Source organism: Chrysemys picta, chromosome 20, assembly GCF_011386835.1.
Source record: "Chrysemys picta bellii isolate R12L10 chromosome 20, ASM1138683v2, whole genome shotgun sequence".
In the NCBI taxonomy this organism is placed as follows: Eukaryota; Metazoa; Chordata; order Testudines; family Emydidae; genus Chrysemys; species Chrysemys picta.
This window is the reverse complement of record NC_088810.1, coordinates 19,065,392-19,093,151: the sequence shown is the minus strand read 5'-3', so window position 1 is coordinate 19,093,151 and position 27,760 is coordinate 19,065,392. Positions and strand designations below refer to the sequence as shown.

The following is a 27,760-nucleotide window of genomic DNA, read 5'->3' as shown; positions in this document are numbered from 1 at the left end:
AGGAGTTCTGGCCCCATGGCCTATTCGGTTCTCTGCTGCGGTGTTCTGCTTGTAATTTCTACTGGTCTCCGACCCAACACCAAGAGAGGCTTGGTTGGGGGTGGGTCCCCATTTGGCAGAGAAGTTGTGGCTTGAATAGACCATGGAGATTAAACTCCCTTCTTAACCCTTTGAAGGCACCCCACCAAGGTAGGCCAGGGGTACTTTGCTGGGAGTATATGGGGGACACTTCCCTGCACCTCTCCATGGTGTGTGTCGGGTGGGGGCTAGCTGGAGTCCCTTTTAGCTCCTTGGGCATCGCTTCAGCACCTTCATCAATGTTAAATCCCCATAAGCCTTCCTGAAGCTAGTTCCCCATGTTAATTGGTCGCCGGTCTCCACTCTCTCTCTGGACAGCTGGTGTCAGCGGTTGTGGAATACGGTGGGAAGCGGGTCCGGGGCAGCGATCTCTTCAGCCCCAAGGATGCTGTCGCCATCACCAAGCAGTTCCTCAAAGGACTGAAGGTATTAAGAGCTCTGCCACGTGGTCCCTGGCAAAGCCCAGACAAGGACAGGGAGCAGGCAGGGGACCCCAGGGGCTCCGTGTAGCATTGCCGTGTGGCCGTCGCATGAGAGCCAGCACCACTCGAGAGCTGTCCCTAACGCAGCGCAGGGCGGATGGATTGCATGCAGGTCGATGAGCGGGCAATGCCAGGGGGCAGTGGCACCTTTAGTCGGCTTGTGTATATTTCAGCCAAGGCTGCCCTTTAATAAACAATCTCCAGTGGCTCTTGCCAGCTCTGGGCATGGAGCTAAGGTTGCGGGGTGGGGCCGGTGTACACCTTCTTTCCTGGCTTCCAGAGGTTGAAGTATTTGTGCGCTCAGCGCACTGCGAGGGCACGAGGCAGTTGGTCTGGGCCAACAATCGCTGCGTCCGTTGGCTGCTGTTGGTTCTGGATCGTGGTTTCGCTGGCCCACTCTCTCTGCTTCCTGCCTTGTGGCATCGGAATTCAAAGCACTTTCCTTCTGTATTGCAGGGCGTTGAGAACGTGTATACACAGCATCAGCCCTTCCTGCACGAGACTCTAGATCAGCTCATCAAAGGAAAACTTAAGGATGGCCAGTACCCCTACCTGGGTCCCAGCACGCTCCGGGACAGGTACGGAGGGGGCGGGTTGGGGACAGGAGAACCCCTTTGGGGTAAATAAGGGATCGTTAATACCCATGTCCATACGCTCAGGAAACATCGTGCTGTTTTGTTTAATGACCACTATATGATGTGGAGGGGACTCCATAGCACTTGGTCTTGGCCTATCAACGGTAAAAGTAATAACAGCAGAGTTAGTCCATTGCTGAGCGTTTCTGGAAATCGTCCCCCCATATTTTTCCCTTTGCCTTCAGACAGCCGCATGCATGGAATTGCCCTGTAGCTCTGCTTTAAGAGTATTCGCCTGTTTGTCAGTTTGATTCCTTCCAGTTGCCTTGAGAGAGCAGCGCTCTCTAGAGGCGAAGCAGGGAACTGAAACTTGGTCTCTCTTTCCCAGCTCTGCCACTGGCTTGCTGTTTGATCATAGGCAAGTCGCTTAACATCTCGGTGTCTCAATTTGACCAAGGGCAAGTCATGCCTGACCGCTCTGATTGCCTTCTATGACGAGATAACTGGATATGGGGAAAGCGGTGGACGTGATATATCTTGACTTTAGCAAAGCTTTTGATACGGTCTCCCAGAACATTCTTGCCAGCAAGTTAAAGAAGTATGGGGTGGATGAATGGACTATAAGGTGGATAGAAAGCTGGCTAAATCGTTGGGCTCAACAGGTAGTGATCAATGGCTCGATGTCTAGTTGGCAGCCAGTATCAAGCAGAGTGCCCCAGGGGTCGGTCCTGGGGCCGGTTTTGTTCAACATCTTCATTAATGATCTGGATGATGGTATGGATTGCATCCTCAGCAGGTTCGCGGATGACACTAAGCTGTGGGGGGAGAGGTAGATATGCTGGAGGGTAGGGATAGGGTCCAGAGTGACCTAGACAAATTGGAGGATTGGGCTAAAAGAAATCTGATATGGTTCACCAAGGACAAGTGGAGAGTCCTGCACTTAGGAAGGAAGAATCCCATGCACTGCTACAGGCTGGGGACCGACTGGCTAAGCGGCAGTTCTGCAGAAAAGGACCTGGGGATTACAGTGGATGAGAAGCTGGATATGAGTCAGCAGTGTGCCCTCGTTGCCAAGAAGGCCAACGGCATATTGGGCTGTATTTGTAGGAGCATTGCCAGCAGATCGAGGGAAGTGATTATTCCCCTCTATTCGGCACTGGTGAGGCCACACCTGGAGTATTGCGTCCAGTTTTGGGCCCCCCACTACAGAAGGGATGTGGACAAATTTGGAGAGAGTCCAGCGGAGGGCAATGAAAATGATTAGGGGGCTGGGGCATGTGGCTTATGAGAAGAGGCTGAGGGAACTGGGCTTATTTGGTCTGCAGAAGAGAAGAGTTGGGGGGGAGGGGATTTGATAGCAGCCTTCAATTACCCGAAGAGGGGTTCCAAAGAGGATGGAGCTCGGCTGTTCTCAGTGGTACCAGATGACAGAACAAGGAGTAATGGTCTCAAGTTGCAGTGGGGGAGGTTTAGGTTGGATATTAGGAAAAACTATTTCACTAGGAGGATGGTGAAGCACTGGAATGGGTTACCTAGGGAGGTGGTAGAATCTCCATCCTTAGAGGCTTTTAAGGCCCGGCTTGACAAAGCCCTGGCTGGGATGATTTCATTGGGGTTGGTCCTGCTTTGAGCAGGGGGTTGGACTAGATGACGTCCTGAGGTCCCTTCCAACCCTGATCGTCTATGATTTCCCTGCCTGTAGATTGGGGAGAACGCCTGGCGTAGCTCACAAGGTGGTGGTGAGGCTTCATTGCAATATTCGAGAGCCTCCCTTGAGAGCCGCTAGCATTGCAAGTGTAAAGTGTGATTATTCCAGCTTTTTGTGCGGCTACTGATGGATCAGATCTCTGGCCAGTGGAGTCAGGGCTTGCTGGAAGAGTTAGAATTTAGTACCGCTCTTCCCAGGATGGTGTAGTCATGAAGGGGCATGGGGACAGACTGGTGACACACACAGATGGATGGACAAACCCGGCTGCACTCCCTCCCTCTCCGGCTGCCCTCCTCTGCCTTGGCACGAAGAGAACAAGAGTCCTTGGAACTGCCGGGGAAATGTCTCGAGCGCTCTCTTGATCACACAGCTTCTCTCTGACCTGCTGGATTGGCTGAGCAGGGTGAAGGCTTGAAATGACCTGCTCTGTTCTTTGTCAGCCTGGTATTTGCTAGGCCACGTGCTAGGCTGTACCGCACTCAGGTGCTTCTAGAGAGCCTGGATGAGATGCGTAGACCACTGCCCCACGCCTCCAGGGTGTTCATCTGCTGAAGTCACCGTGCGCTCTAACCCCATTCCAAGGCACCGGGGCCTTATTTGGAGAGAACCAAAAAGAGCCCAATGGCTAACGCCCTCCTGAGCTGGTGGTGGTTATTTCGGGTGAGAATCTGACCTTGCCCAGTGTGGCTAGTAAGCTGGCTAGTAGTCCTAACAGAAAAAGAATGCGTCTGCCCTTTTAGGGCTGAGCTGGTCCATTGTCAATATAGCCATTAAAGGCAGGTATAGGTTCCAATGATTTAATGACATCTGAGAGGAAGTCATGGCCTTGTGGTTTAAGGCACAGGATTGGGAGGCTGGAGACCTGGTTTCTATTCCCAGCTCTTGGACCAGTTACGTAGGGAAACTAAGGCATGGAGGGGTTATCTGTAAATCAGAGTTTCTGCTTCTATAATATACTGGTTCAGGGTGTTCAAGCCACTTCTAATGAGCGATCTGCTTAGAGGATACGAGCCTACCATTGCTGCAAGCTTAGAGTTATTCCTTTGGCTCCAATAGTAGACACCTGTGCCTCTGATGCTGAATACCCCAGGTTCACTTCCCGGTGATGAGCTCCGGTGGGTTGGCACAGTGAAGCGCTCAGCTGCCCTCTGGGGAAGGCGCTTTACATGCAGAGCGTTGCAACGATCATCACTCCCCTCGCACGCTGGATCCTGCCAGCTTTTATCAGCAGCTGCCACATTTTGCGAGCTAAAACGTTTTCAACAAATTGGGTGGCTGTTGCAGGGCAGGCTGGGTTAAATTAAAACTGCACACCGCTTTAGAGCAGAAGGGACGCAGACTTCGGGACCGAGGTTCAGTGGGAGGGGAGGACGTGCTCGTTAATTTCTCTGGCTCTAGGAGGTACACCCTGCACGGCTTTCGCTTCCTTCCTTACCCCCACCATAGGGCGTCGCGATCCAGCTGATACAAGTGAAAACATATTTCAGACCGGAAAGGCGTCCAGATTCCAGCCTGACAGCCAGGCCCATTAACCACTTTATTTCTGAGTGAGAAAAGAATTATGGGCATCAGAGATGAATTGTTTGTCTACGTGCCAGGAAATCTCTGCCTCATGCCAGATGCTCCTTGAAAAATCCAGCAGTGGATTTTGGGGCTTGTGGGAGGGGCTGCTGGAAAGGGAAAGGCATCTGATTGTCCCAGGATGGGGATGAAGGCAGCAGAAATGCAAGATGAGGTCAGAGGGTGGCAGTGTATTTTTCCCCCAGTGCCACTGTGGCATGAGGTTCAGCAGCACTGGCTCGGGGCGGAGCGCCCCCTGGAGATTCATGCACCGATCTCTGGTTCCAGGCCCACCTTGCCTCATGAGGCTGGCTCAGAGCACTAGATGGTCTGGCTGCAGGCACTGATGGGGGAGAACGTACCCCAGTGAGTTTAAGGTGCTGGGGCACTGGAAATCCAGGGCTCAATGTACAGATGGCCCAGTGGTTATGCTACTAGCCTGGGACTCAGGAGACCTGCATTCAGTTCTCTGCTCCTGTCTGACCTGGGGCAAGTCGCTTAGGGTACGTCTACACTTCAAGCTGGGGATGATTCCCGGCCCAAGGAGACCTAAGCATGCTAGCTCTGATCAAGTTAGCGCACTGAAAATAGACGTGTCGGTGGGGTGGCGGGACAAGCTAGCCACCCCAAGTCCAGTCCCAGCCGAGAACCTAGCGATGTACTTGAGCGGCGAGCCCCGGCGGCCCATGCACTCAATCAGACCTAGTGCAGGAATTATAAACACAGCTCACTCTGTCTGTACCATGGGGATCGCAGTCCAGCTCTCCCATAGAGGATAAATATCTTAGATCGTGAGGTACTTAGGTTCCAGGGTCATGGGGGCCACAGACGTACCTTAGATAGATTGATGGAAAATTAATTAGGTCTTAAAATCTATCCTGAAACGTTCCAAAGGAACTGAGAGAGGAGCCACCTTAAACTTATTATAAACTTGACAACATTGATCATACATGTCAGGGAATCCCGTAAAACCCAGCCCAGGGCAAACGGGACTAGACTGTGTTGCTGCTTGTGGTTTCAGCGGACGGCGTTACAGTGATTGACGCGAGTTCAGCTAAAGGGCAGGATGAAACGCTTTGGATTTCACCATCAAAGGGAGGCAACCGCTTGAACGGTGAAGAATTTCTAAAGGCCTCTCCGTGTGAGTGGACGAGTCTTTCCGTAATAAATATTATGCTCTTGTGGGGGAGGAGAAGCTTCTGGTCCAAATTAGCAGCAAAGGGGGGAGGGGAATCTCTGTAAAGTATTGAGCAGAGTTCCAAGCGATTCCACTTAATCTTTCGCTTCCAGCTCTCCTCCTCCTGCTGTTTAAATGTCATTCTCCTCCTATTTGCCATACAAATGCAGGCCCATCGACACTACTGCTTGAGTCATGCTAGCTACAGCTCTCCAAAAGCTCATTGTTTGTATTACAGTAGCTCATAGACGCTTCAGCTGAGATCAGGGCCCCATTGTGTTAAACGCTGTACGTGCATGTAGTCCGAGACGGTCTGTTCCCCAAAGGGCTCTCAGTCTAAATAGACAAGACACACAGGGTGGGAGAAAGGAAGGATGATTATCCCTGTTTTACAGGTGGGGAGCTGAGTCCGAGAGAGATGAAGTGACTTGCCCAAGGTCAGAGAGCATCTGTAGCAGGGCTACGATCCCACATGTCCCAGCCCAGCAGCTTACCCACAAGACCATCTTTCCTCTTAAAATGCTTGTCAGGCTCGATTCTGCCACACTTTTGTCTGACAATGGCTTTGCTGTGCAGCTGTTCAGCTTACTGTGTTAGCTAGAGCTGCGCTATGGGGTGCCAGTTGCGGTGGCTTCTGTGACCTGGACTCCACTCAAATGAGGATTTGTCCTGTTCAGAATAAGAATATCCCCATGTTTGGAAACCTGGTCTGACCAGGATTCCATAGAACGGGTAAGGTCCTTTCTTCTCCACAAATGGGTGGAGACCCACAGGCCAGGGAGTACAACTAACCAATGAGACAATCTTAGTCTGTGACAATAGGCAGCGGTCTCAGCACACCAGCAGCCGAACTGTTGTGAAGGTTTTAGCAGGCCCCAGGGCAGAGAGGTTGGAGGAGGAGGGATTTGAAGGCAGATGTTTAGGGGGAGCGCCCTCCTCGCTTGTGTGAAAATTTAACAAGTGGGCAGTGGAGGCCGGCACCATAGCAAATGAGAGATGATAGATAGGTGGGGGTTGGGCCAGGTATTCACTTTCAATCAGCTTAGGTTCGTTGCGATAGAGAAGGGGGAGCAGTAGAGGGGTTGACACCGTCAAAGTAATTCAGTCCTCACCTCTCCTCCCAAGTTACTATCAACTGCAGAGCTAAACAGCCTGACTCTGATCTGCCTCTTCTGGGCCATGATGTTAAGTATGACTAGACCTCCCCGATGTATTTGTAAGACCGCTAGTGCTGTCACTGCAGCTACTGCAGGGGTAGCGTGGGCGGAGGAGTAATGTCAGGATGAGCTGCGTTGATACGTTCATATGCATTCTGGGTACCTCCTTTGCTGGGGTGATTTTTTAAAAAAAAATCTGTTTGGAAGCAGCCAAGATCTGATTGTCTCTGGACCCAGGGACAAGAACAGCCAATGCCGGACCCCTCTGTCTGGGGCTTCATCTGGGCAGTAAGCCCCCCGCTGCTCCCTCCAGCGAATGCAGTGCCCTGCCGTGCCGGAGCCGCTAGGCTGATAGTGTGCGTTCTCGGCCTCGTGCATTGGGATCGACTTCCTGCACAGTAACGTAGCCCTGACTGCTAGGGCAGGCTCGCTGCCTGCCTGGGGCTACTGTACCTCCCGGGATCTGCGGATCTCAAAGCACTGTATGGTGGTGGTGCATGGAGCCTTGGAAACAAGGGTGACTGTGCGGTGACTAAGCAAACCTGGAGCATGCTGGGATGCCGAGTTTCAGGCTGGGCGTTCTGAAGGAGCCAAAGGGAGGTAGTTGGGGATTTGGGGACGTAAATCCCTTAGGCCAGGGGTAGGCAACCTATGGCACGTGTGCCAAATGCGGCACACGAGCTGATTTTCAGTGGCATTCACACTGCCCGGATCCTGACCACCGGTCCGGGGGGCTCTGCATTTTAATTTAATTTTAAATGAAGCTTCTTAAACATTTTAAAAACCTTATTTACTTTACCTACAACTATCGTTTAGTTATATATTATAGACTTCTAGAAAGAGACCTTTAAAAACGTTAAAATGTACGACTGGCCCGCGAAACCTTAAATCAGAGTGAATAAATGAAGACGCGGCACCCCACTTCTGAAAGGTTGCCGACCCCTGCCTTAGGCCTTGTGAGCTGGAGCTGCTTGGAGCCCGACCCCGTGGATGAAGTGGGGGTGGGTGGCGCTTGTAACGAAGGGACTGTCACCCTCTGCTAAATTGCTTCTTTTGTTTGCCTGTTGCTTTACTGATCCAGTTACAGTCACTAGTTCAATTTAACAGATGTAATTGGCTGGTTGGGATTTGTGAGACATCACCACTGTGACCCCCGTAGCAGATCGGTGTTATACCTACTTCCCAAAAGAGCCCGGGAGTAACACAGCAGGTCGCTAGCAGACCTGGGAATAGAGCCCGAAGTCCTGATTCCCAGTGTGCTGTATCCTGCAACCACACTTCCAACTCTCTAATAAAGTAGGGATTTTATCTATTAACCTTGCAGTCCCACGCACCCCCACCCCCCCAACACACACACACACACACACACACACACCCCTCTTTCAATTATTATAAAGTACACTGTCAACTGGTGCCACTGGCCCCTCTTTCTAGCCATCAGTGATTTGGCTGATCTCTCCCAGGCATCACAGCAGAACTGGGTCTTGAAGACCCAGTATCTCCAATACAGCAAAGTATGGTTTATTCGATTTCCCCCTCCTCCATCCCCAAAAGAGCTGGGCAAATTTGCATGCAGTTTCCAAAGAGGCATGTCTGAACCCAGCTAAAAGCCACGGCACAGCAGTCTCCATCCTCCAGGGCTGGCTCAGTGACTCGCATCCTTGCTCGTGCGTAGAAATTTTGTCGTCTGCTGTAGTGAAACATGTGAACCTGCACCGTCTGAACATGCAGTCGCTGTATATAACCTGCTTATCTTCCGGCTGCAGTGCAGAAGATTTCACAGCTCGCTTTTGTTCAAGGGACTCTGTGACTCTTCGGGGAGCGATCGCTGCACAGAATCCTGGCTCGCTGGGAATGTTGTGAATGCTGTGCTGCTGAAATCCTGAGAGTTCTCCCACCGTATAACTGCTCCCGACTGACGGCCCAAAACATCTGCATGATAAATCGCACCGTTGCGTCTGCAGAGCTCAAGTGTGGAATAGCCAGGCTGGCGTGTTCATGTACCTTTTCAGGCCTTTTCTACAAGGGACTCCTCTCTGATTTAAAAACCCTGTCCTTTCGAGAGAGCTACACAGCTGAAGCTAAGATTCTACACTGACTGCAGATGAAACTTGTGTTGAAGTCTGTTGAATGCCTCAGGAAGCAATTTCTCTGTTTAACGTAACTCGGAGAACCATGTTCTCCCAAGTGCCCTGTAATATTAGGCCCCTAAAGTTTTGGCACCCAGGATCTGATTTTCAGATGGGCCAACTACCCGCAGCTTCCAAGAACTTCTAAAATCTGGCTTGAGTTGCCAGATTCTGGGCACCTTATACTCAAAACTACTTTCTGACAGTTTTGGCCTTGCTTCTGACCAGGAGCTAGCGTGGCCGACGCAGACGAATTGCTGCGATTCCGACTGTTGAAGCAAGCCGCTCTGGTCTAAGAGAATACCTGGCTGCAGTACAGAGAACCAGCTTGAGGGGTTAGAGAGCACAGCAGCAAGGGAACCAGGAGGTTGTGTCCAGACTTACCTGCCCTGTCGAGAGATGCTTTTGGACTCCGCAAGGGACGTTATTGGAGTCGCCCGAGAGGATGCACGGCACCGTATCCTGTAGAACCCACGCAGTGCACTCCAGGGTTCACCGATCTTTTATACGACAGCAAAGGTGGCTCACAAGCCAGGGCCAACTTCTTGTACCTCTGAGCCAGTTGGGTGACTTGGGAGGGGGGCGGGGGGGGTGAGAAATGGGGTAGTGGGTGTGAGGAGGAAGAGATCGAGGTGCCGGCTTTCTTGGGGGAAGTCAAAATATTCAGGGCCATGTGTCTGTCTCTGCATGTACCCAGGTGAAGGCAGCCCAGCCCTGCGACTTCCCTGTAAAATCCTGTGTTCCTAGGCTCCTTAGGGATTATAATCTCCGAGGTGAACTAGGCCTAATCCCACCAATTCCGTAATGAGCCAGAAAGGCTGCAGCTGATTCGAGCCAAAACCCAGACGGGTCGCTGCCCTCATTTGACTCCTAAATTGATTTTAATTTAACAGCCCCAGCAGGGTCATGCTCATGCATTAAACATTGGTGGATGTGTCACGGTGGAGCCCGGGGGGGAATACAGATCCTGCCTGGGCGTCGCTCGAGGTGCTACTGCTTTTTCAGAACCGTTAGCACGTTGTATACGTGTTTGTTTAAATGCCACATTATGTGCTACTGCATCATTGCCCCCTCCAGGGCCCTGTACGTCACAGACCTTCGATTATAGGGAACATCCACTGGCTTGCTCAATCCGTGTCCTTGGCCAGGGCGGTATTTATCCCTAGGCTGTGTTGTCTAATGCTTTGTCCTGCTCCGTTTCAAGAGCGCTCCCTTTTCATTGCAGGCCTCAAGATATTATTGTGTTTATCATTGGAGGAGCAACCTATGAAGAGGCGTTAACTGTGTATAACCTTAACCGCAGCACCCCTGGGGTCCGGATCGTATTGGGCGGGACCACCATCCACAACACGAAAAGGTAACGACGCCCGGAGCCCTGTCCCATGGGTTTGAAAATGGTTGATCTGAGTCTAGATCTGTGACACAGAGGAGAATTTCAGCGCCCCAGGGCACCGCTGAATAGTCAGATCTCTGGTCTAACCACCCTGCCTGCTAGGTGTCGCCCCAGTGCCTTGTTGGCTCTGGGAGAGATTGTCAGGCTGAAGGTTTAAGGAACTGGAAAGTCAGAGATAAAAGTTCTGGGTACAGAGAGGCGTATGTGCATAGTTTCTCCTGCTTTGAATTTGCTGCCCACTGTAGTATGAATGGGAAGGTAAGGGAATGCCCGGAAATCCAGACCACACGCCTGATTCTGCTCTCAGTCGCTCCGGCATAAATCAGCAGTGAATCTGCTGAGGTCAGTTGGGTTCCACTGGTGTAAGTGAGATCGGAAGCAGGCTCTGTGCTTGCAATCTCTGCAGATCTGCGCAGTACCGACTGCTCTTCGCATTGCTCTCTTACGAAAGGAGCTTTCATTCCCAACCCACCATGCACCTCAATCTCCTCCCTTAGGAGATGAGTCATTTGTGCAGGCTTGATCCTGCAAGACTCTTGGGTGTGCTGATCACCCTTAATTCTCTTTGCTCCTATGTTGCCGGTGCCGCCCCTGAAACATTCCAAGCAACTAATTTCTTAGTGGGTTTGTGCTGGGCAGTGCCGATGGCATAGCATTTCCACAGCAATGGAAGCAGGTGATCAATCCTAAAATTCCCTGTTAGTTCCTACGAATACCATCTTGCTTTCTCCAGAAAACAACTGGGACTTGTGTGATGTGATCAGCTGACGAAACTTACGAGCCCAGTTTCCAAACATGGGCACCATTTCACAGGCCTATGTGCTGATCAAAGTGTCCAAGTCAGGATTCCCTTATCCTAATAAGGGGGAAATTAGACCATACATCTGTACCACCTCCTGCCAGGGAGCGGGGGAACAGACGGGAGTACTTCCTTCTCTCCCATGCCAGCTGCAAGCTAAGCAGAGAACCAAGAATTCTTTCAATTCTTCCTCCACATCCCTCCAAATATCCCATTCTCTCCCCTTTCATAATTAAGTCTCCTTGGCCGGTAGCCAATCAGTTGATTGGGAACAGGAGGGTAAAGTTAGAAGGAATGTGACAGGTGACCTGAATCCATCCCATGTGCTCTATCAGAAAATGTGGTGAAATCTAAGAGCTGGGGCAGTCCCTGGAGTTGTCCAACAGCTGCTCTGAACTTAACGCACCCACTCTGCTCTGTAGGGATGGATGGAGGGGAGGCTTAGACCTCATTAAACGTAAATGCAAACCGTATCGTTAAGGCGATGTTACATTTAAACATTCAGGCTGCAATATTCAAAGCTGACTAAGGGCTTTGGGCAAATGGGACTTGTTTAGAAGGAACGGGAGTGGAGCGTCCAAATCCCCTAGACAGCTTTGAAAATCTCTGCCTCACATTCTGCAATTCCTGAGTGTTCACGTTCTCATAGACACTCTAACTGGCCTGCAGTGCACGCCCCCACGCCCCAAGGACCCACGTCTGCTCTTGGGTCCAGCCATCCAACCCACAAGGTTGGACGGACTGCTGAAGCCATAAATCTGTCCCAGGTTTGTCCACCAGCTGGACCAAGTTTTCCGAAAAGTTTGTGAGCCTCTATCTCTGGTAGTGCCTAGATCAGGACTCCATTGTGCTATCTCTGTGCAAACACACAGGATGAGACAGTCCCCATCCAGAAGAGCTTGCAGTCTAAACGACATCAAAGCCTGTGGAGGGATCCATTTGGGTACATTCAATTTATCACACTCTCTCTCTCTCTCGCAATTTTAGCCCAATAAATATTTAAACTAAATGCCAACTACCCCATCTGACCCTCAAGCTATTAAGTGAATGATTTTCATAGAGGCACCATGGCAGAGGTTCATGGCCTCGATTCAGGTTTTTGAATGTGTAATTGGCTTCACTTGGATTTCCTTACGTAAGTTTCACACGGCTTTATAAGAGAGCCTAATGGGTGGGTGGGTGGGTGTACCTCCACTTAATGGAGTGTATTATAAAAAGTTAGACTCCTGAACACTTTTTTGATCTTTCTGTTACTAAGCCTGATCGTGATAAACTCAAGGATCTCAATCTATTTAGCTTGACGAAGAGAAGGCGAAGGGGGGACTTGATCAGAGTCTCTAAGTATCAACAGGGGGAACAAATATTTAATAATGGGCTCTTCAGTCTGGGAGAGAAAGGTCTGACACACCAATGGCTGGATGTTGAGGCTAAACAAATTCAGACTGGCAGTGCGGTGCACGCTTTTAACGGTGAGACTAATGAACCACTGGAACATTTTCCCGAGGCTCGTGGGGATTCTCCATCACTGCCCATTTTCAAATCAAAATTGGATGTTTTTTCTAAAAGTTCTGCTCTAGGGATTAATTTGGGGAAGTTCTCTGGCCTGTGCTATACAGGAGCCCAGACTAGATGGCCACCGTGGCCTCAGGATCTGTGCCTCTAAGGCCGGAGTTCAAATGTATGTATAGGCAGAGTGTATGTATAGGCAGAGATAATAAAGTGGCTTGGTTTTTACGCCACATAGACGCATATTTGCTACCATACCTATTATACTGGACTTTTAAATGCCTCATTTCTGCACCTCCATCCTAATTCCGTCTCCCGCGAGATATATTCAGGTTGCACGGCAATAATTTGTATCGTATTGCACGATCCAGTGGCTTTCACCCCCACTCCCACCAAACATATTTTTTCACATATGTGCAGCAGTGTCCACTCTGAAATCGGTTAGTTTTTCCTTCAGTTAATAAAGCCCTCGAATTGGACACCAGTCCAGATGCAAGTGGCTCTTATGAACTGGGCTACAAAGGCAAGTGTGTATTAGCCCACGTTGTGACCAAATCCGACCCAAACTAGCTAGCTTTCCAGTCTCATCCCTCCCCCCTCTCCACGTTTAGCCTTTGAGCTAAACGGCATTGCTAGAAACTGAAAGATAAAGTACTTTGCAGTCCTGCTCACTGCTCCTTGTCCAATAGGCCCTCAGGAAAAAGGGAATTGCTAAAATTGGAAAGATGCACCCGGCCTGTAAACTGGCTCCATTGCTCCTGAATCACTTTGAAAACCAGTTTCCTGGAGTTCCATTTCCTCTAATTCCCAGCAAGCAGCCCAACGCACATTCCCTCCCAAATGCAAGAGCCAAGAAACCCCAGGGTGTGGCGCAGAGGCCGGCAATGCACCTGTGGTTGTTTAGATCCATTTCCAAGCTGAAAGACAGCTTCCTGCAGGATTGGAAACTGGGTCAAAGCCCTCCCACCTGGTGGCTATTCACCAGGAATGTTTAGAGGCGATAGATACCATAAGCAGCCTGGGTCCCCAAATTAGAGAAACAAAGTAAAACCCACACCCTATAGATCTCTAGTTTGGAAAAGGAGCCTGAACCCGGAAAACGTTCTCAGCAGTGGCTTGTTTACTATTGAAGCTAACCTAATACTACTGCTTCTATAACATCGTCCGCCAGATCATTTCAGAGCGCTTTACACACCTGGGGGCTGTGATTCTCCCCCAAGAGCTTAAAGGAGGTAGGCACTTAACTCCCCTTGGAAAATGCCAGGCTAATTAAATCATACCGCCTCTCCCAGCAGCCTTGGTTCGGGAAAGCATTTAAGCATCTGCTTAAGTTCATTCCTGCTCAGCCAAGCACTTAGTCACATGCTTAACTTTAAACGTGTGCTGAATTCCCATTGGCTTTGTCGGAGTTAAGCATCTACTTAGCGTGGTGCTGAACAGGGAGCCTTTCCTTACCCAGGGGGGACTCTCTGAAGTAAGCAGTAACTATCCCTGCCTTACAGATGAGAAACTGAGGCACAAAGGAAGGGGGGGGTGTTGCCCTAGGCTAATGGCAAGTCAGTATTAAAACCAGGAACAGAACTCCTGGTCTATGACTCTTGAAGGCCTGTGGCTAAGCTCCTCGCTCTAGGAGGCTGGCCGTGGCCTGAGCTTAATCGCCTACATCTATGGCGGTGTCCAGGCTGCAGCCTAGACTAGCTACCAGAGTACAGCGCCATCTAAGAGCCTGGGTACGTACTCAGGCAGCTAGTCCAAACTGCTCCCAGGGCTGTCGTGCCACTCTCTGTACCGCCCTCGCTCGAGCAGAGCTAGCACGTGGACTTCTGCCCAAGCTGGAATTATGCCCCGTCTGCAGTGTACACATACCCCAGGCTGTCCTGTAACGCCTTGGTAGCACTACGATGACAATCCAGAATCCGCATTTTGCAGAGGCCCAGAGGGCTGGCCTGCCAAGTGCCATCATTGCTGTTGATATAAGCTCTTCCCAGGGTGCATGGGGAAAAAGGGGGGGGGGCAGGGCAGAGACAGTTACCAGAGAAGACTGGGCAGGGGGGGCGGCGGCTTCTATTTCAGAGACGTGAAACTTTAGCCTTTCCAGCTAGTGAGTTAGTCCTGGCACATCCCTCACTGCACATCTTCCCCTCACTACTGGCGTACTTGGCCATGCACTGCCTACAATTGAATCCCTCCTTTTTAATGACCCTGAAACAGAAGCCGTGAGAAGGGCTGGAGGGTGCTCCCCAGCTTGGAGAACCTGCATAACCTGGACAATCGCACAGCACCGTTAAAAGGACATTGTCTAGCTAAGGTCCTTGTCTGGCCCTGTCACCGTTGTAGCTGAGCGCCTCCCCATCTTTCATGTATTTATCCTGCGCACCCCTGTGAGGCAGGACAGTGCTGTTATCCCTGTTGTCCAGATGGGAAACTGAGGCACGGAGAGGTTTAAGAGGCTTGCCCAAGGTCACCCAGGAAGTCTGTGGCAGAGCTAGGAATTGAGCAGAATCCCCCCCCCCCTTACCACTGAACCATCCTTCCTGTCATGACTCCACTTGCAGGTGATGGGTCCAAAATATGATCCCAGGCCTTGCTCCTGAGGATGACAGAGTTCCCACCCCCTCCCTTTTCCCCCCCAGCAACTCGGCTACAATCCACAGTGCACTTTAGAACAAGGGACTATGTTTTGGACTCGTCACTCTTGAATGTTCGATTCTTCGTTCTTGTACCACTATCACTTTGCTCTTGCATGGTGCCATTCAGCCAGCGTGCTCGAAGCACACGGCTATTTGTTTTTGTAGGACCTGCCTCGAGGTCCTGTCCCCACTTCCGTTTGAATCCCGTATCAGCTCTTAATTGATGTTTCCGAAACGGTCCTGAAAATCTTGTGTTACATTTGCAGCTAATCCGTGTCTCGATGCACCCGTCGCTGACACCTGTTGTCAGCGAGAGGTAATTTTGCCAGTAGAGACCAGGCTCAAGTGTTGAACAGCTCTAAGGGCGCCATAATCCCAGAATCCCCAATTTGTGTCACTTGAAATTTTGGGAAAAGCTTCTGCCTCGGGTCCAGTCTCCCCATTCTGAGACTGATCAGATGTTTTGGTGAATGGCAAAATTAGCCTTATAACAGAAGCCCCATTGCAAATCTTGATGGCTTGACCGCCTTTGCGCCGTAATGAAATACGGAGCAATGGCAGAGCGTAACCGATAGCCGAGCTCTCCTGACGGGTATAACTTTCACCCAGTATTGAAGGCTGAGCCCTGCCTTGAAAGAGGATCTGTGTAATTGATTCACCAGTGAACTAAACTACATGTACATTGTAACACTTGGAGACAACGCGGATTGGAAAGGCTCTGCAAAGTCGTTGCAATACCATTAACACGCTCTGCTGAACAGCTCCGCATCTCCTAGCTGTGTCCCTAGAGCAGAGGGGAGGCAGGGCTCTTTAACCAGGTTTTCCTGTCTGTTTGATGGTAGGCTTAAAGTTTCACTGGCTCAGCGAGGGAACTTCTCCAGATGTTTCCTCCAGAGGCTCTTTACTGTCTCCCTTCTAGCAATTTAGGTGGCTGTGACCCCGGACCCTACCCCACCAAAGCCCATAACCCCAAGTTGAGAACCGCTGACCTACTTGGTTTTGAAAATGTCACCCCTTCATTTTTAGTACTCGCTGCATGGTTCTGCATCTGGGGGTTGGGGAGCAGGCGGGGAGAGAGAGAGGGTGTGTGTTTGTGTCACGATGGCACACACATAGGCAGGGTCCCTGGTTGTGAGGATAAGGAGCTTCTGTTTGATACAGATCAAAGTCAGCCAAGGGCTTGGAGGAGTGGGGTGACGTGGTTGGGCTAGAGAGGACTTTGGCAGCAGTGTATTGATTAGGCGAGAGGAGGGCAGAAGAGGTCACATGGTCCAATGGATAAGGCACTGGACTGGGAATGAGGAGATATGGGTTCCATTCCCACCTCTGCCACTAATCTGTTGTGTGACCTTGGGCAAGTCATTTGCCCTGTCTGTGCCTCAGTTTCTTTTCCCACCCTTGGTCTGTTTAGGGTATGTCTACACCGTACAAGCTGCCCAGAACCCGGAATTTGTACTTGCATTGCTAGCCCATGCTTCAGCTGTTCCACTGCATCTAAACTGCTTTTTTTTCAGCTGTGCTAGTGCAGGTCTGGCTACCTGTGCTGCAGTCACACTTCAGATTGCAGTGCAGACACACCCTTCGATCAGGACCCTCTCTGATTCTGTGTCTGGGCCTTGCTCAGTGGGGTCCCGATTCTGGCTGGGACTTCTAGGCACTAGCGTGATTCAGTTAATCATGGAGCAGTCTTGCTAAGAGAGGACCTATATTAGCCGTAGCGACGGTGTTAGAATTACCAGGGCCCTGCGAGGAAGGTAAACCACAGAGATGGAAAAGCTTCTCTTAGACATGTATACCACTGCCCATCACTATAGTATCTAAGCACTCTCTCTACCTGGGTGTCCCCAGGGTGCACGCCAGATATTAAACTGATCGAGCATTTGGCCTTCGCTGAAGGGTCAAGAAGAAGGAATTTGTCAGTGAAAATGCCACACCGGGATATAGACAGGGGTTCTTTGCTCTGATCACCCGAGAGGATGCCAGACTGCTGACTGTTCTTGTAGCTCCAGGCAAAGTGCTGCTGGTTTTTGTAAATTAGCTGGCACGTTGTCTTTTTGGTACGGGATCCCAGAAGCCGAGTGCTGGAGCCACCCTTACAGTGTTTAGATTCCTGCTGTACCGAGTAACGTCAGGCCTTCTCGCCTGACCGCCGCTTGGCGCCGTCTCTGAATTATTTACAGAAAAGGTAGGATGCAGTAACACCATTTGCATTTCAAAGGAGGATAGAAAAAAGATGGATGTCGTGTTCTCGCAGGCTCCTGCCCACACATCCCTGGATGGGGATTAGCAGGGAGCCTCGTCTGAAAAGGACATGAATTCGATTATTTTATTTTGCACTTTTTCACCCACTGGGTGAGGCAAGCATCCGCGTAATGCTGATGAAGTCAGTGCTCTCCATCCGTAGATCTCAAAGCATTTTCCAAAGGAAGGTCAAGTATCAGAAGCTGAAGGATATAGAGAAGGGCAAAGTGACCTGAGCCGAGCCCAGGTCTCCCGATTCCTAGTCTAGCAGTGTAGCCTCGGGACCGTGCCTTTGCTGCTGCAGGCTTTGTCCAGGGAGTTGAAAAGGCCTGTGATTCTGACCTGCAGAGCACTGGGGTACAGTCGTGTCTGGGCAAAATGTCAGGACTTTTCTTATTAAAAATCTGCACGAGATTGCTGACGTGCGGCATGTGGTCAACTGTCCTGCACGGATGGGAGAGCTGGAGGCTTACCAAGGACACGGATAAGACTCCGAGCACAATTACTCGAGACCCTGGGTAAGAGAATAACGTCTCTCTGTGGATGCATAGCTTGCCGATAGCAAAGTGACTCACTTCCGGCACTCCTACGATCGGGCAAGATCGCAGGCAAACCAGGAAGAGGAGAAAAGCCAGTTACGTTGAAAATACCGTCAGCTGCACCAGTCTCCAAAGGAGAGCGGATGTTTTACAACTCCTGTTCTGCAGGGAACGAGGTGGATGACAAGCTGTGCACTGGAGCCGTGACGTGACAAAGAAAATACAGTTTTAATTAAAATCTGAGACTTAGATGTAAAAGTAAAGGGAAGTGGCTGTGGCAACATGACCATCAAATACACAAAGGTCTGGTTTTCCACTTCTCTTGTGCCCTACAGAGTCATTCACACCGGTGCATGGTGGGGGTAAAATGAAACCAGATCAGAGTAGCAGCATCCTACACCCCCTCTGCACTCACTCTTCGTTGGTGTAAATTATGACACAAGGTGCAAGACACAGAAGGGTCCAACCCATAGTGTATGAACTTGAGTGCCGTAGGCAGCTCAGACATCTTTCCCACGCCCCTGTTCCTCTGCAGGTCACTGGTTCAGATCCAGCCCGGATTGGTAGGGATTGAAAGTTCTCTCTCTGATGGTTCTTTGGTGTCACATAGACCAAAGGAGTTGGTGTCTCAGACCAGTTCCCAGGGGCCAGGCTTTCCTCTCCCCAAAAGCCAGCCGCTTCAGAGCTGGCACCAACTGGCTCCCTCTGGGCGTTCTCAGAAGATGAGGCCATGGCTGAGTGATGGAACAACGCCTGCCAGATAGGGTATCGAAAAGATTGAGCAGTGACTCCATTAGAATATAAGGACCTTCACAGGGAGAAAGTACCAGGTACTAACGGGCTCTTTAATCCAGCGGACAAAGGCAGAGCAAGACCCCTGGGCTGGAGCTGACACCAGACACATTCAAATTAGAAATAAGGCACAAATCGTTATCAGCAAGGGAGAGTCCCTGTTGGAACAAACTGATAAAGAAAGCAGTGGCGTCTCCAGTTCTTGATGTCTTCAAATCAAGACTGGGTGTGTTGCTGGCAGCTGCTTTAGCCAAACAAGTTACTGGGCTCAGTCCAAGGGTAAGTGGGAAGCATTCTCTGGTCTGGGTTTATACAGAAGGTCAGACGAGATGATGCAACGGTCCCTTTAGACCGTACAGTCTATGAATTTCTGGGTAGTTACAGCATGTCTGCAAGCGCCGTGATACAGGATGAGGCCACAGGGAGAACGTCTGTAACAACGTGAGCAATGCATTGAAAGGAGCTGGCTGACAGGGTATCCCGTCGTTTTGCATTTGGCTGTGATCTCTGGTCTTATAAACCATTCCGGGCTGGGCGTGGGCCAGTACTTGGATGGGAGAGCTCCGAGGGGAAAATCCGACACGCTACAGGGAGAGGGTCAGGTAGCACAGCAGGAGGTATTCTTCCCCAGGTTCGTGCTGAACCAATGTTCCCCCGCACGGTGCTAGGAGAAGCTGTATTGCTGGAGGTGAGAGACCAAATGGAGGGTCTGACCCCTTGAGACAATTCAGCGAATCCCAGTGTTGCAGCTAACTTTCAATTTGGCTAACGCTGTATACTCCTTCCCACCTGAAATTCCTCCTGCCATATCTATTGGGTATGTCATTTTTCTTGTTGCAAAGCATTTGCCGTCCATTGAAAGCAACTGCTGCGTTCCACCCCAGAGGTGATTTGCCTTTGGACAGTAGACTCCGTAATTCCTTTAGTGCCTTACAAACTTCAGGAGCCTTTCAGACAAAAAGCACCACGGCAATGTAAGATTATTTACTAATGGACTTTATATATTAAATCTGGCGAGACCTGGTAAATTTCCAGTGCAGTATTGACCCTGCAAGAACAGAACCCTAAAGCCATGTCGTCCTATGGCTCCATTCTAAAGAGTCTGGGGGATTTGTTAATGATCTGTTCCGGAGAAAAGGGCAAACGGTTCTAATTTCAGATCCTTTTGGATTCATCGCTTTTTTTGTGTAAATATTTGCAACTTACTTAGAAATCCCAGGATGTGAGGTTTGTAGATTGGTTTATTTTTATAGCCAGAAGAGAACCTCTAATCTTCTTGTCTGACCTCCTGCGTGACCCAGGCCAGAGACTTTCCTCCAGTTACTGTCCTGAGCCCAAACTTCAAACAAGGCAGATTCCTCATTATTAATTATTGAGGGAATCAGACACACATCTATCCCCTGGGGTTTCTTTGTGATATCTGTGCACTAGACCGGTGGTTCTCAACCAGGGATCCGGGGCCCCCTGGGGGGCCGTGAGCAGGTTTCAGGGGGGCTGGTATTAGACTTGCTTGCGCCCAGGACAAAGCTGAAGCCGGACCTGGCTTTTATATGCAGAAAAACAGTTGTTGTGACACAGGTGGGCCTTGGAGTTTTTACAGCAGGTTGGGGGGGGGGGGCGGCTCAGAAAGGAAAAGGTTGAGAACCCCTGACCTAGACAATTCCACTTCACCCCCATCTCACTGACTGCACATGAAGAGGAGGTTTTTAACAAAGTGCAGTGGGATCGAAGGCTGTGACCGAGCTGTTTAATACAAGGAAGCCTTCCCAGGGTTTTATTGTATTTCCATCACATTCTGACTCTGGTAATCCACCGGCCTCCCTGTAATGAACTATCTGTTATTCCTCCTGGATTAGAGTTGATCGCTCACAATAAACAAAGAGATTTTTATATTAATACTCTGAGCAGCCAGCGTGAGCACGTTAATTCTCCGCTTTCATTGTCCTTACCAGTCCAGCTTACGCTCCCTGATCAACAGCTGTGTCTATTGGGCAGGGGGAGCCATTCTGCTTTCTTGGTTGTTTTTAACTAAGCAGGAGACGAATGCGCTTTTGGAGCTGGTTGTGGTGTTGTGGTGCGTATCTTTGTGAGGTTTGTTTAAAATACCCCGCGCGTTGTACGATGTATAGGCGTAAGCCGAAGGTCTGGGGAATGGCGGCTTTGCAGCGTGGGAGCCTTTATTCTCCTTGGCATTAAGGCCCCTTTGCTCCACTTCGGCAGTGTAAAGGGGCCTTAAAGCGGGCAAAAATCTGTGTGTAACGTAAAGGAACCGTAGTGTGAATGAGCATCTGGCCGGGCAGAGCTGGGGGGGAGGGGAGTGTGTATACACACACACACACACACACACACACAACTATACTTCGCTCACTTTGTGTATATATCCATACATGCACAGTGAGCGAAGTGTGTGTGTGTGTGTGTGTGTGTGTGTGTGTGTGTGGCAGTGGAGCATGCATTCCAAGGAATTCCATGTCAGTAAATTACACTTCAAAAATGTGACAAGTTCCACTAATCGAGTCCATCCTTGCAAATGAATGAAATGCCCGTGATTCGACAAGGAACAGGGGGGTTGTTTGCTAGAATATTACCAACCTGGAGGCCCTCGGGCCTTAATGATACTAAAACAGCAGATAAAATCTAACTTTAGTGGGAGCTAGGCTCCTAAAAATCTATCCCTTAAGGCCTGATGCAAAGCCTGTTGAAATCAATAGGACCCCTCTCCGCTTCAGCAGGGTTGGAATCCAGGGGCCACGGGGCCTGATCCTGTGAAGTACTTAGTGCTCCTAAGAGAGGCTGAGTGTTAACAGGCATTGAAGGAGCCGGCTGCTGCACAGGATTGAGCCCCGAGTATCCCTGTCTCCTGCACAGTCTGTTCGCAGCAAATGTCATTTTGCAGCAGCTTTAAGATTTGCTCTGCCATCCCTGTGCTCGCCCTTGCTGGCAAAGCTCTGGGTCGGGTTTCTCCAGCACCCTGCCCTTTTAAAACATTTGCAACATTAGCCGCATTAGTGTTGTAGCAACAGCTCCTCTGTAGAGCCTGGAGCTATTTAAACATTAAAGCGTCCGCTTGGATTAGGCCTGAGCGCACACAGAGAGAGCGGTAACTTAGCTCTGAATAGGGTGCGTTCCCATTTAAAATTTAATTGGGACCTTTCAGGACATCTGTTCCTCCATGTGACCTTCCTCCACTGGGACAGCACATGGGCTTGGCCCAGGCTCCTTCCATTGGTAAATGATCAGCGTCGTACTCCTTTTTGTGTGGAATTCAACACCCTGCCTGCAACGGATTTGAAATTCAAGCTTGGGCTTGACAGAATCCCCCTGCATCCCAGCGCCTTAGTCACTGGTCAAGGCCTTATCGATGAAGTTCAACGAAAGCAGGCTTTTCTCTTTGGGCGGTTTGCCCGGAGCGGTTCTGACTCCAGTAGCGTTTCTCCAGGGCGAGAACCGTTCAGCAGCGTTAGTTTCCGCTGATATCTAGTAGCGCGGGGCCAGCTTCTAGGGCCAGATTGCAGCTTCTTCCAACCCGGCGGGTTTGTCTCCATCCCTTCCTCTGCCTGCCTCGCTGCTTCACGTGTTCCTCTCCTGAATGAGAGATCGGGAGCACTCTGTACGTATCACAGGGGGTGTCGCTTGGCGGGGGTTCTGAGTGCTGGCAGGCCTGTGTGGTTTTTTTATCCTGGGATGCCGCAAAATAATAACAGCTGATTTTTTTTTTAATTATTATTATTAATTTGGAATTGCCTTAATGACAAAGTGCCCCATATTCCCATGGGAGGGGCATCGCGTCGCATCTGATCAGCGTCTTTGAGATATGCAGATCTTACCATAGTGTTCGAGAGCTGTGGACACATGCTCAGTTTATGAGCGTAACCATAGCACTAAACTCTAAGGGGTAACTCCTGGCTTGGCCTGTGCAGCTACGCATGGCCAGAAAGCCATCGCAGGGAGGCGACACTAGAAGATGTCTTGGCCTGCAGAGATGCCAATGGCTGGGTCACACGAGAGCTCTGCTGTATGTTGAATCAGGGGCTGTGCGCATAGATCAGCTCGCAGGGACATAGCCACACCTAGGGGTGTGAGTTTTGTAGAGGACTCGTTCTTTGTGGTCTAGTGTTTAGAGCAGAGGTCTGGAAGCCTAGGGGCTCGGCTCTGTTCGGGTACTTGCAGCGTACTCCTCGCTGTTGTGTCGCTGCCTTATTTTGTGATCTGGCTCGTGTCCGTGCTCACCACCTTGGCAAGTCATCAGCACAAGTCTAAAAGGAGGGGGACTGATTCTTGATTGCACTAAGGCCTGGTTATATCGCTCCGGTGGAAAGGAGAATTCAGCCCGGTGTGTGACCTTCAGACTGAGTATCTGTGCAGAACTAGGGCAGATGGTGCAGTGGTTGGCGCTCCAACTCCCAAGCTAGGAGATGCATGTTCCAGTCCCTGCTCTGTCACAGACTTCCCATGCGACCTTGAAGGAGTCGCTTTTGTCTCTCCGTGCCTCAGTTTCCCCACCTGTACAATGCGGGGTAGTAGCACTGCCCTGCTACAGATCCCCTTGACTTCATCTGGAGTCATGCATGCCCAGTTTCCTTCCATGTAGAAGGACCAATCAGTTGCACACATACAAAATGGGAAATGACTGCCTGGGAAGGAGAACTGCAGCAGGGATATGGGGGTCATAGGGGATCACAAGCTAAATGAGTCCCCAGTGCAACGCTGTTGCAAAAAAAGCAAACATCGTTCTGGGATGTAATAGCAGGACTGTTACAAGCAAGACACGAGAAGTAATTCTTCCGCTCTGCTCCGTGCTGATTAGGCCTCAACTGGAGTATTGTGGCACCCAGAACTGGACACATTTCAGAAAGCATATGGAGAAACTGGGGAGAGTCCAGAGAAGAGCAACAAAAATGATTAAAGGTCTAGAAAACATGACCTAGGAGGGAAGATTGGAAAAATTGGGTTTGTTTAGTCTGGAAAAGAGAAGACTGAGAGGGGACATGGTAACCGTTTTCAAGTATGTAAAAGGTTGTACAAGGAGGAGAAAGAAAATGTATTTTTTCTTAACCTCTGAGGATAGGACAAGAAGCAATGGGCTTAAATTGCAATAAGGGAGGTTTAGGTTGGACATTAGGAAAAACTTCCTAACTGTCAGGGCGGTTAAGCACTGGAATAAATTGCCTAGGGAGGTTGTGAAATCTCCATCATTGGAGATTTTTAAGAGCAGGTTAGACAAACACCTGTCAGGGATGGTCTAGATAATACTCAGTCCTGCCATGAGTGCAGGGGACTGGACTAGATGACCTCTCGCGGTCCCTTCCAGTTCTGAGAGTCTAGTGCAAACCAGGTCTTTATCCTCTCTGTGGCTCAGTTAACCTGCCTGTAAACAGAGGCTCATATTCACTCATCTCCCCACAAAGCTGAAAATTCATGACTGCAAAATGCTTTCAGAGCCTCTGATGGACAACACTAGCAGGGTATAAATACCTGTTAAGGAATTTTCCATGTCTTCATAATAAAATCAGACGGGCTCCCTCCCTTGTTTTTAAATTACAGCTGGCAGATCTGCTTAAAAATACCCTTATGACTTATCAAAAAGGTAAAAGGGCCTTTGTGGCCATGTTCTGTGCGTGAAGAACACCAGGCAGTGACTCATTGTAAAGATAGACCTGGTGTATGAGGGACAACCTGCCACATCTGTCCACTTAATGAAATTCTTTTATAGCAGGCCTACGTTGAAGATTAGGTTCAAGGCAATTTCCCTGCATCTACCCGTTGGTGGAACCACTTGCTAAATATAAACCTCTGACTCGAGCTCCCATCTGCTTCTTTCTTTAGCATAATGAACAGTAATGGAAGGGCTGAAAAGCTTGGGGTATTAATGGTAGATCCTCTTTTTATATATATACATAATTTAGTCTTTTTTTTTATTTAATTTTATTTACTGTGCAGGCAAATGTCCCTGCCTGGCATGGTTCCAGTCCTGAATTTCGATCTTAACAATCTTTGCAGTTGCCTGCATGATTCGGGGCGAATCCGTTCAACAGAATAAGTCCAGAGCTGTCAGGAAAATGTCTTGGTCTTTATCTACTGCTTCCCATCCTGAAGGATTCTAAAACTGTATCTCTATCATGTACACAAGAGTCCTTCGCTCGTCACTGAAAGGCAGCCACCTCTGGGGTGGAACGTGGCAGCTGTTTAACAGCCACCTGCAATGCTGTTCAACAGTGTTGAGCGTGCAGTGAAATGTGGAACACTATTGAAATGGGGGAGAAGTCCACTAGAATGGAGTTCCCTGACATGGAATTTGGCCAGGATTCTGGAGTCTAATGTCCTGTCTCATACTGAAATTCCCTGGAATTGTTCCCATCTATGTGCCAATGGCTTTCCCTCATTTCCAAAAATCTGCATCTCCAGCTCCATCGTACCTCTATGCTCAAGCGTTGGAGTCCGCACTGACTCCAAAGAGAGCCCCCCACGAGTGACTCCCCCACGCCCTGTCCTGCAGCACAGCACCCCCTAATCCCACGCTGGGCCACTGGGGTCAGTTCTGACAGGGACGGAAGAGCGCCCCCTACTGAGTCACCTGTTCAATTCCGCCACGCCCACCTGACCAATTTCTCTGCTGGCTTGTTCTGTGCAAACCTGCCCACACCCTGCAGCTCTCAGAACTTGCCTAGCACCTCAGGAAGAGGAAACTGCACCAGGGCAGTTAAAACCCTGGTCTGCCATCACCGTTCCTTCCCCCTCCCTTTCCTTGGGCTGCGGGTGGAGAGAGCCATTTCCCCCCCCCCCTTAACGAAATTCACAGGGAGGGTTGACCCTTTGCTAGGGAGCCATAAGGCTGTTTTCCAGCACTGGAGAGTTGTGTGCTTTGGACTGGTAGTTTCAGGGCCGCCGGAGGTGGCGGGGAAAGAACAGATATTTGGTTAAAAAGAGGAGAGAGAGAGAGAGAGAGAGAGAGAGAGAGAGAGAGAGTGGTAGGAACATCCGGCTTTGGAGCCAACGGGTCCAGGGCGCAGGTTAAGCACAATCCTGCTGCGGCTAATCCCAGGGAATGTACAGGGTGACCCAGTTACCCAGTTACAGGAATAGCCCTGTTGTTTTCCATGTGCCACTCCCCAGCCAGGGTGTCCCTACTCAGCAGAGCTCCCATAGCTCGAGCTGCGTGGATACAAGAAGTATCTGGTGCTTAATGTGGTTTTTAACATGCAGCTGGAGGCTGGTTACCCGTGCTAGCTACATGGATGTAGGAGTAAATGTGTGGCTAGGGGTATGTGAACTGGGCAGAGCTTTGCCCAGCTCTCGGCTTCCTGATCTTTACCGGGCTTCTGATCTTTATAGATACAGGCACCTGCTTCTCAGTCACTTTGTTCCTGTATCTGGGGCTTCAAGACTCCTTTGTGCTCCTTGTATTCTTGGTCTGGGCAGAGGCCCACCTGGCTTCCCGTATAAATTGGAGTAGGAGTTAGAGCAACCTCAAGGCTGCTCCGAGTTGCTCTCTGATTCCCCGGGGAAGTGGAGGATAGCTACAGCACACTGCACGGTAGCTGTGCCCCTGATCCACCCTCTGTTGCGGGGGCTGGGAGCAGGACCCTCATCAGCTCCACTCTAATTGGGGAGGGTCACTCCATGGGGAGATTCCCAAGGGGCCAGTTCTGGCCCCTTTTGGCATGAAGGGGAGTTAAGACTGTGAATCCAGCTCCTGGAGATAAAGCTAACGAGCAAGAGTCCCCTTTAAACTGAAAAGCAAGTCATTCCCTGTGGTTTTGTTATGGATTCCATCTGCTGCCTTTAATACCTAAAAATAAAACGGGGAGGCGGAACTTTACAGCTGCATTCAAAGAACTGAGCGGCCACCGCGTGCGCGGGCCCGGCTCTCCTCGCCATCAATCGGGACGTTACCCGCTGCAGAATGCAGGGCTTAAAATGGTGCAGGCATTTGCATCTGGTTCGGTGCTTGATTTCAAAGCCTCATGATTCACCACCTTGGCAGGCAGCCCTGGATTCTGACGATCTATTTTGGGGGAAATAACATTTCACAGGACTTTTGTTTTGTTTTGCAGTGTCACCTGATTATTATTTTTTTTTTAAAGGGACTTTAACACTGAAAGTAACTTGATCAGCGCATTGAGGGAATGAATCAACCCAGAGCCTGGTAACGGTGTAGAACATTGCGTGCGTAACCATCCTCCATGCAGCCCAGGTCCTGATTAGATCTTACAGGGGGGCGTCCCTTTTGTTTTGAAAACAAGAGCTGCTTCACAAAGGCTGTGCCGGGCCAGATCCCCAGCCGGTGTAAAGGGGCATCGCTCCATTGGAGTCGGTGGGGCCTGATCCCCAGCTGGTGTCAGTCCATTGGCTTGAGCGGGGCAACACTGATCTACATCGGCTCGGCCTCTGGCCGCATCTGTGCTCGTGCGGACATACAGGGCTAAAGGGGTGTGTTCCTGGCTCAGCACTTCAACCCAATCATGCGATTCTTCTCCTGCCTTACCTACGCTGGGGGCAGTGTTGTCTCAAGATCAGAGCAAGGGACTTGGTCGGCCGGACTCCTGGGTTCTAATCAAACCTCCGCTACTGCCTGCCATGTGACCTTGGGCAAGTTACTTCTTGGAGTAGCTCAGGTTTCCCCGGGCAATGAAAGCCAACTGACAGTGAGGTGGTGAGTCTGAATGAATTGTCTGTAAAGGGCTTTGAGATGCTTGGCTGGAAGGTGCTGTGTGAACAAAATTAAGTTGCTTGCTTGCCGCGGTGTTAGCGGCTGGTGGGTATTCTCCTTCCTTTGCCATTCCATGACCAGTGGGAGATGGGATCCCACCAGCAGCAGAGTGCTTTTGCATAAGAGTCATACCATGTCTGCCCTGTAGTTCACACCTGTAAAGTGTTTGTGTGCGGGGAGGGGGGTCCAGAAAGAGCGTAAAAGGGAGCTCTTGGCACTAGACTAGGCCTCAGGAGATCTGGCTTCAGTTCCGGGCTCTGCCACAGACTCCCTGTGACCTTGGC

The 27,760-nt window shown here is 50.3% G+C and overlaps 1 protein-coding gene across 1 annotated transcript in view; it reads left to right on the top strand.

Moving 5' to 3' along the window:
* Positions 1-27,760, top strand: part of VPS45 (vacuolar protein sorting 45 homolog) — a 52,293-nt gene that overhangs the window by 20,349 nt on the left and 4,184 nt on the right. The window contains exons 12-14 of the mRNA XM_005293649.5: positions 397-504; positions 1,017-1,138; positions 10,092-10,223. Coding sequence (XP_005293706.1) covers positions 397-504; positions 1,017-1,138; positions 10,092-10,223 — 362 coding nt within the window. The remainder of the gene's footprint in view (positions 1-396; positions 505-1,016; positions 1,139-10,091; positions 10,224-27,760) is intronic.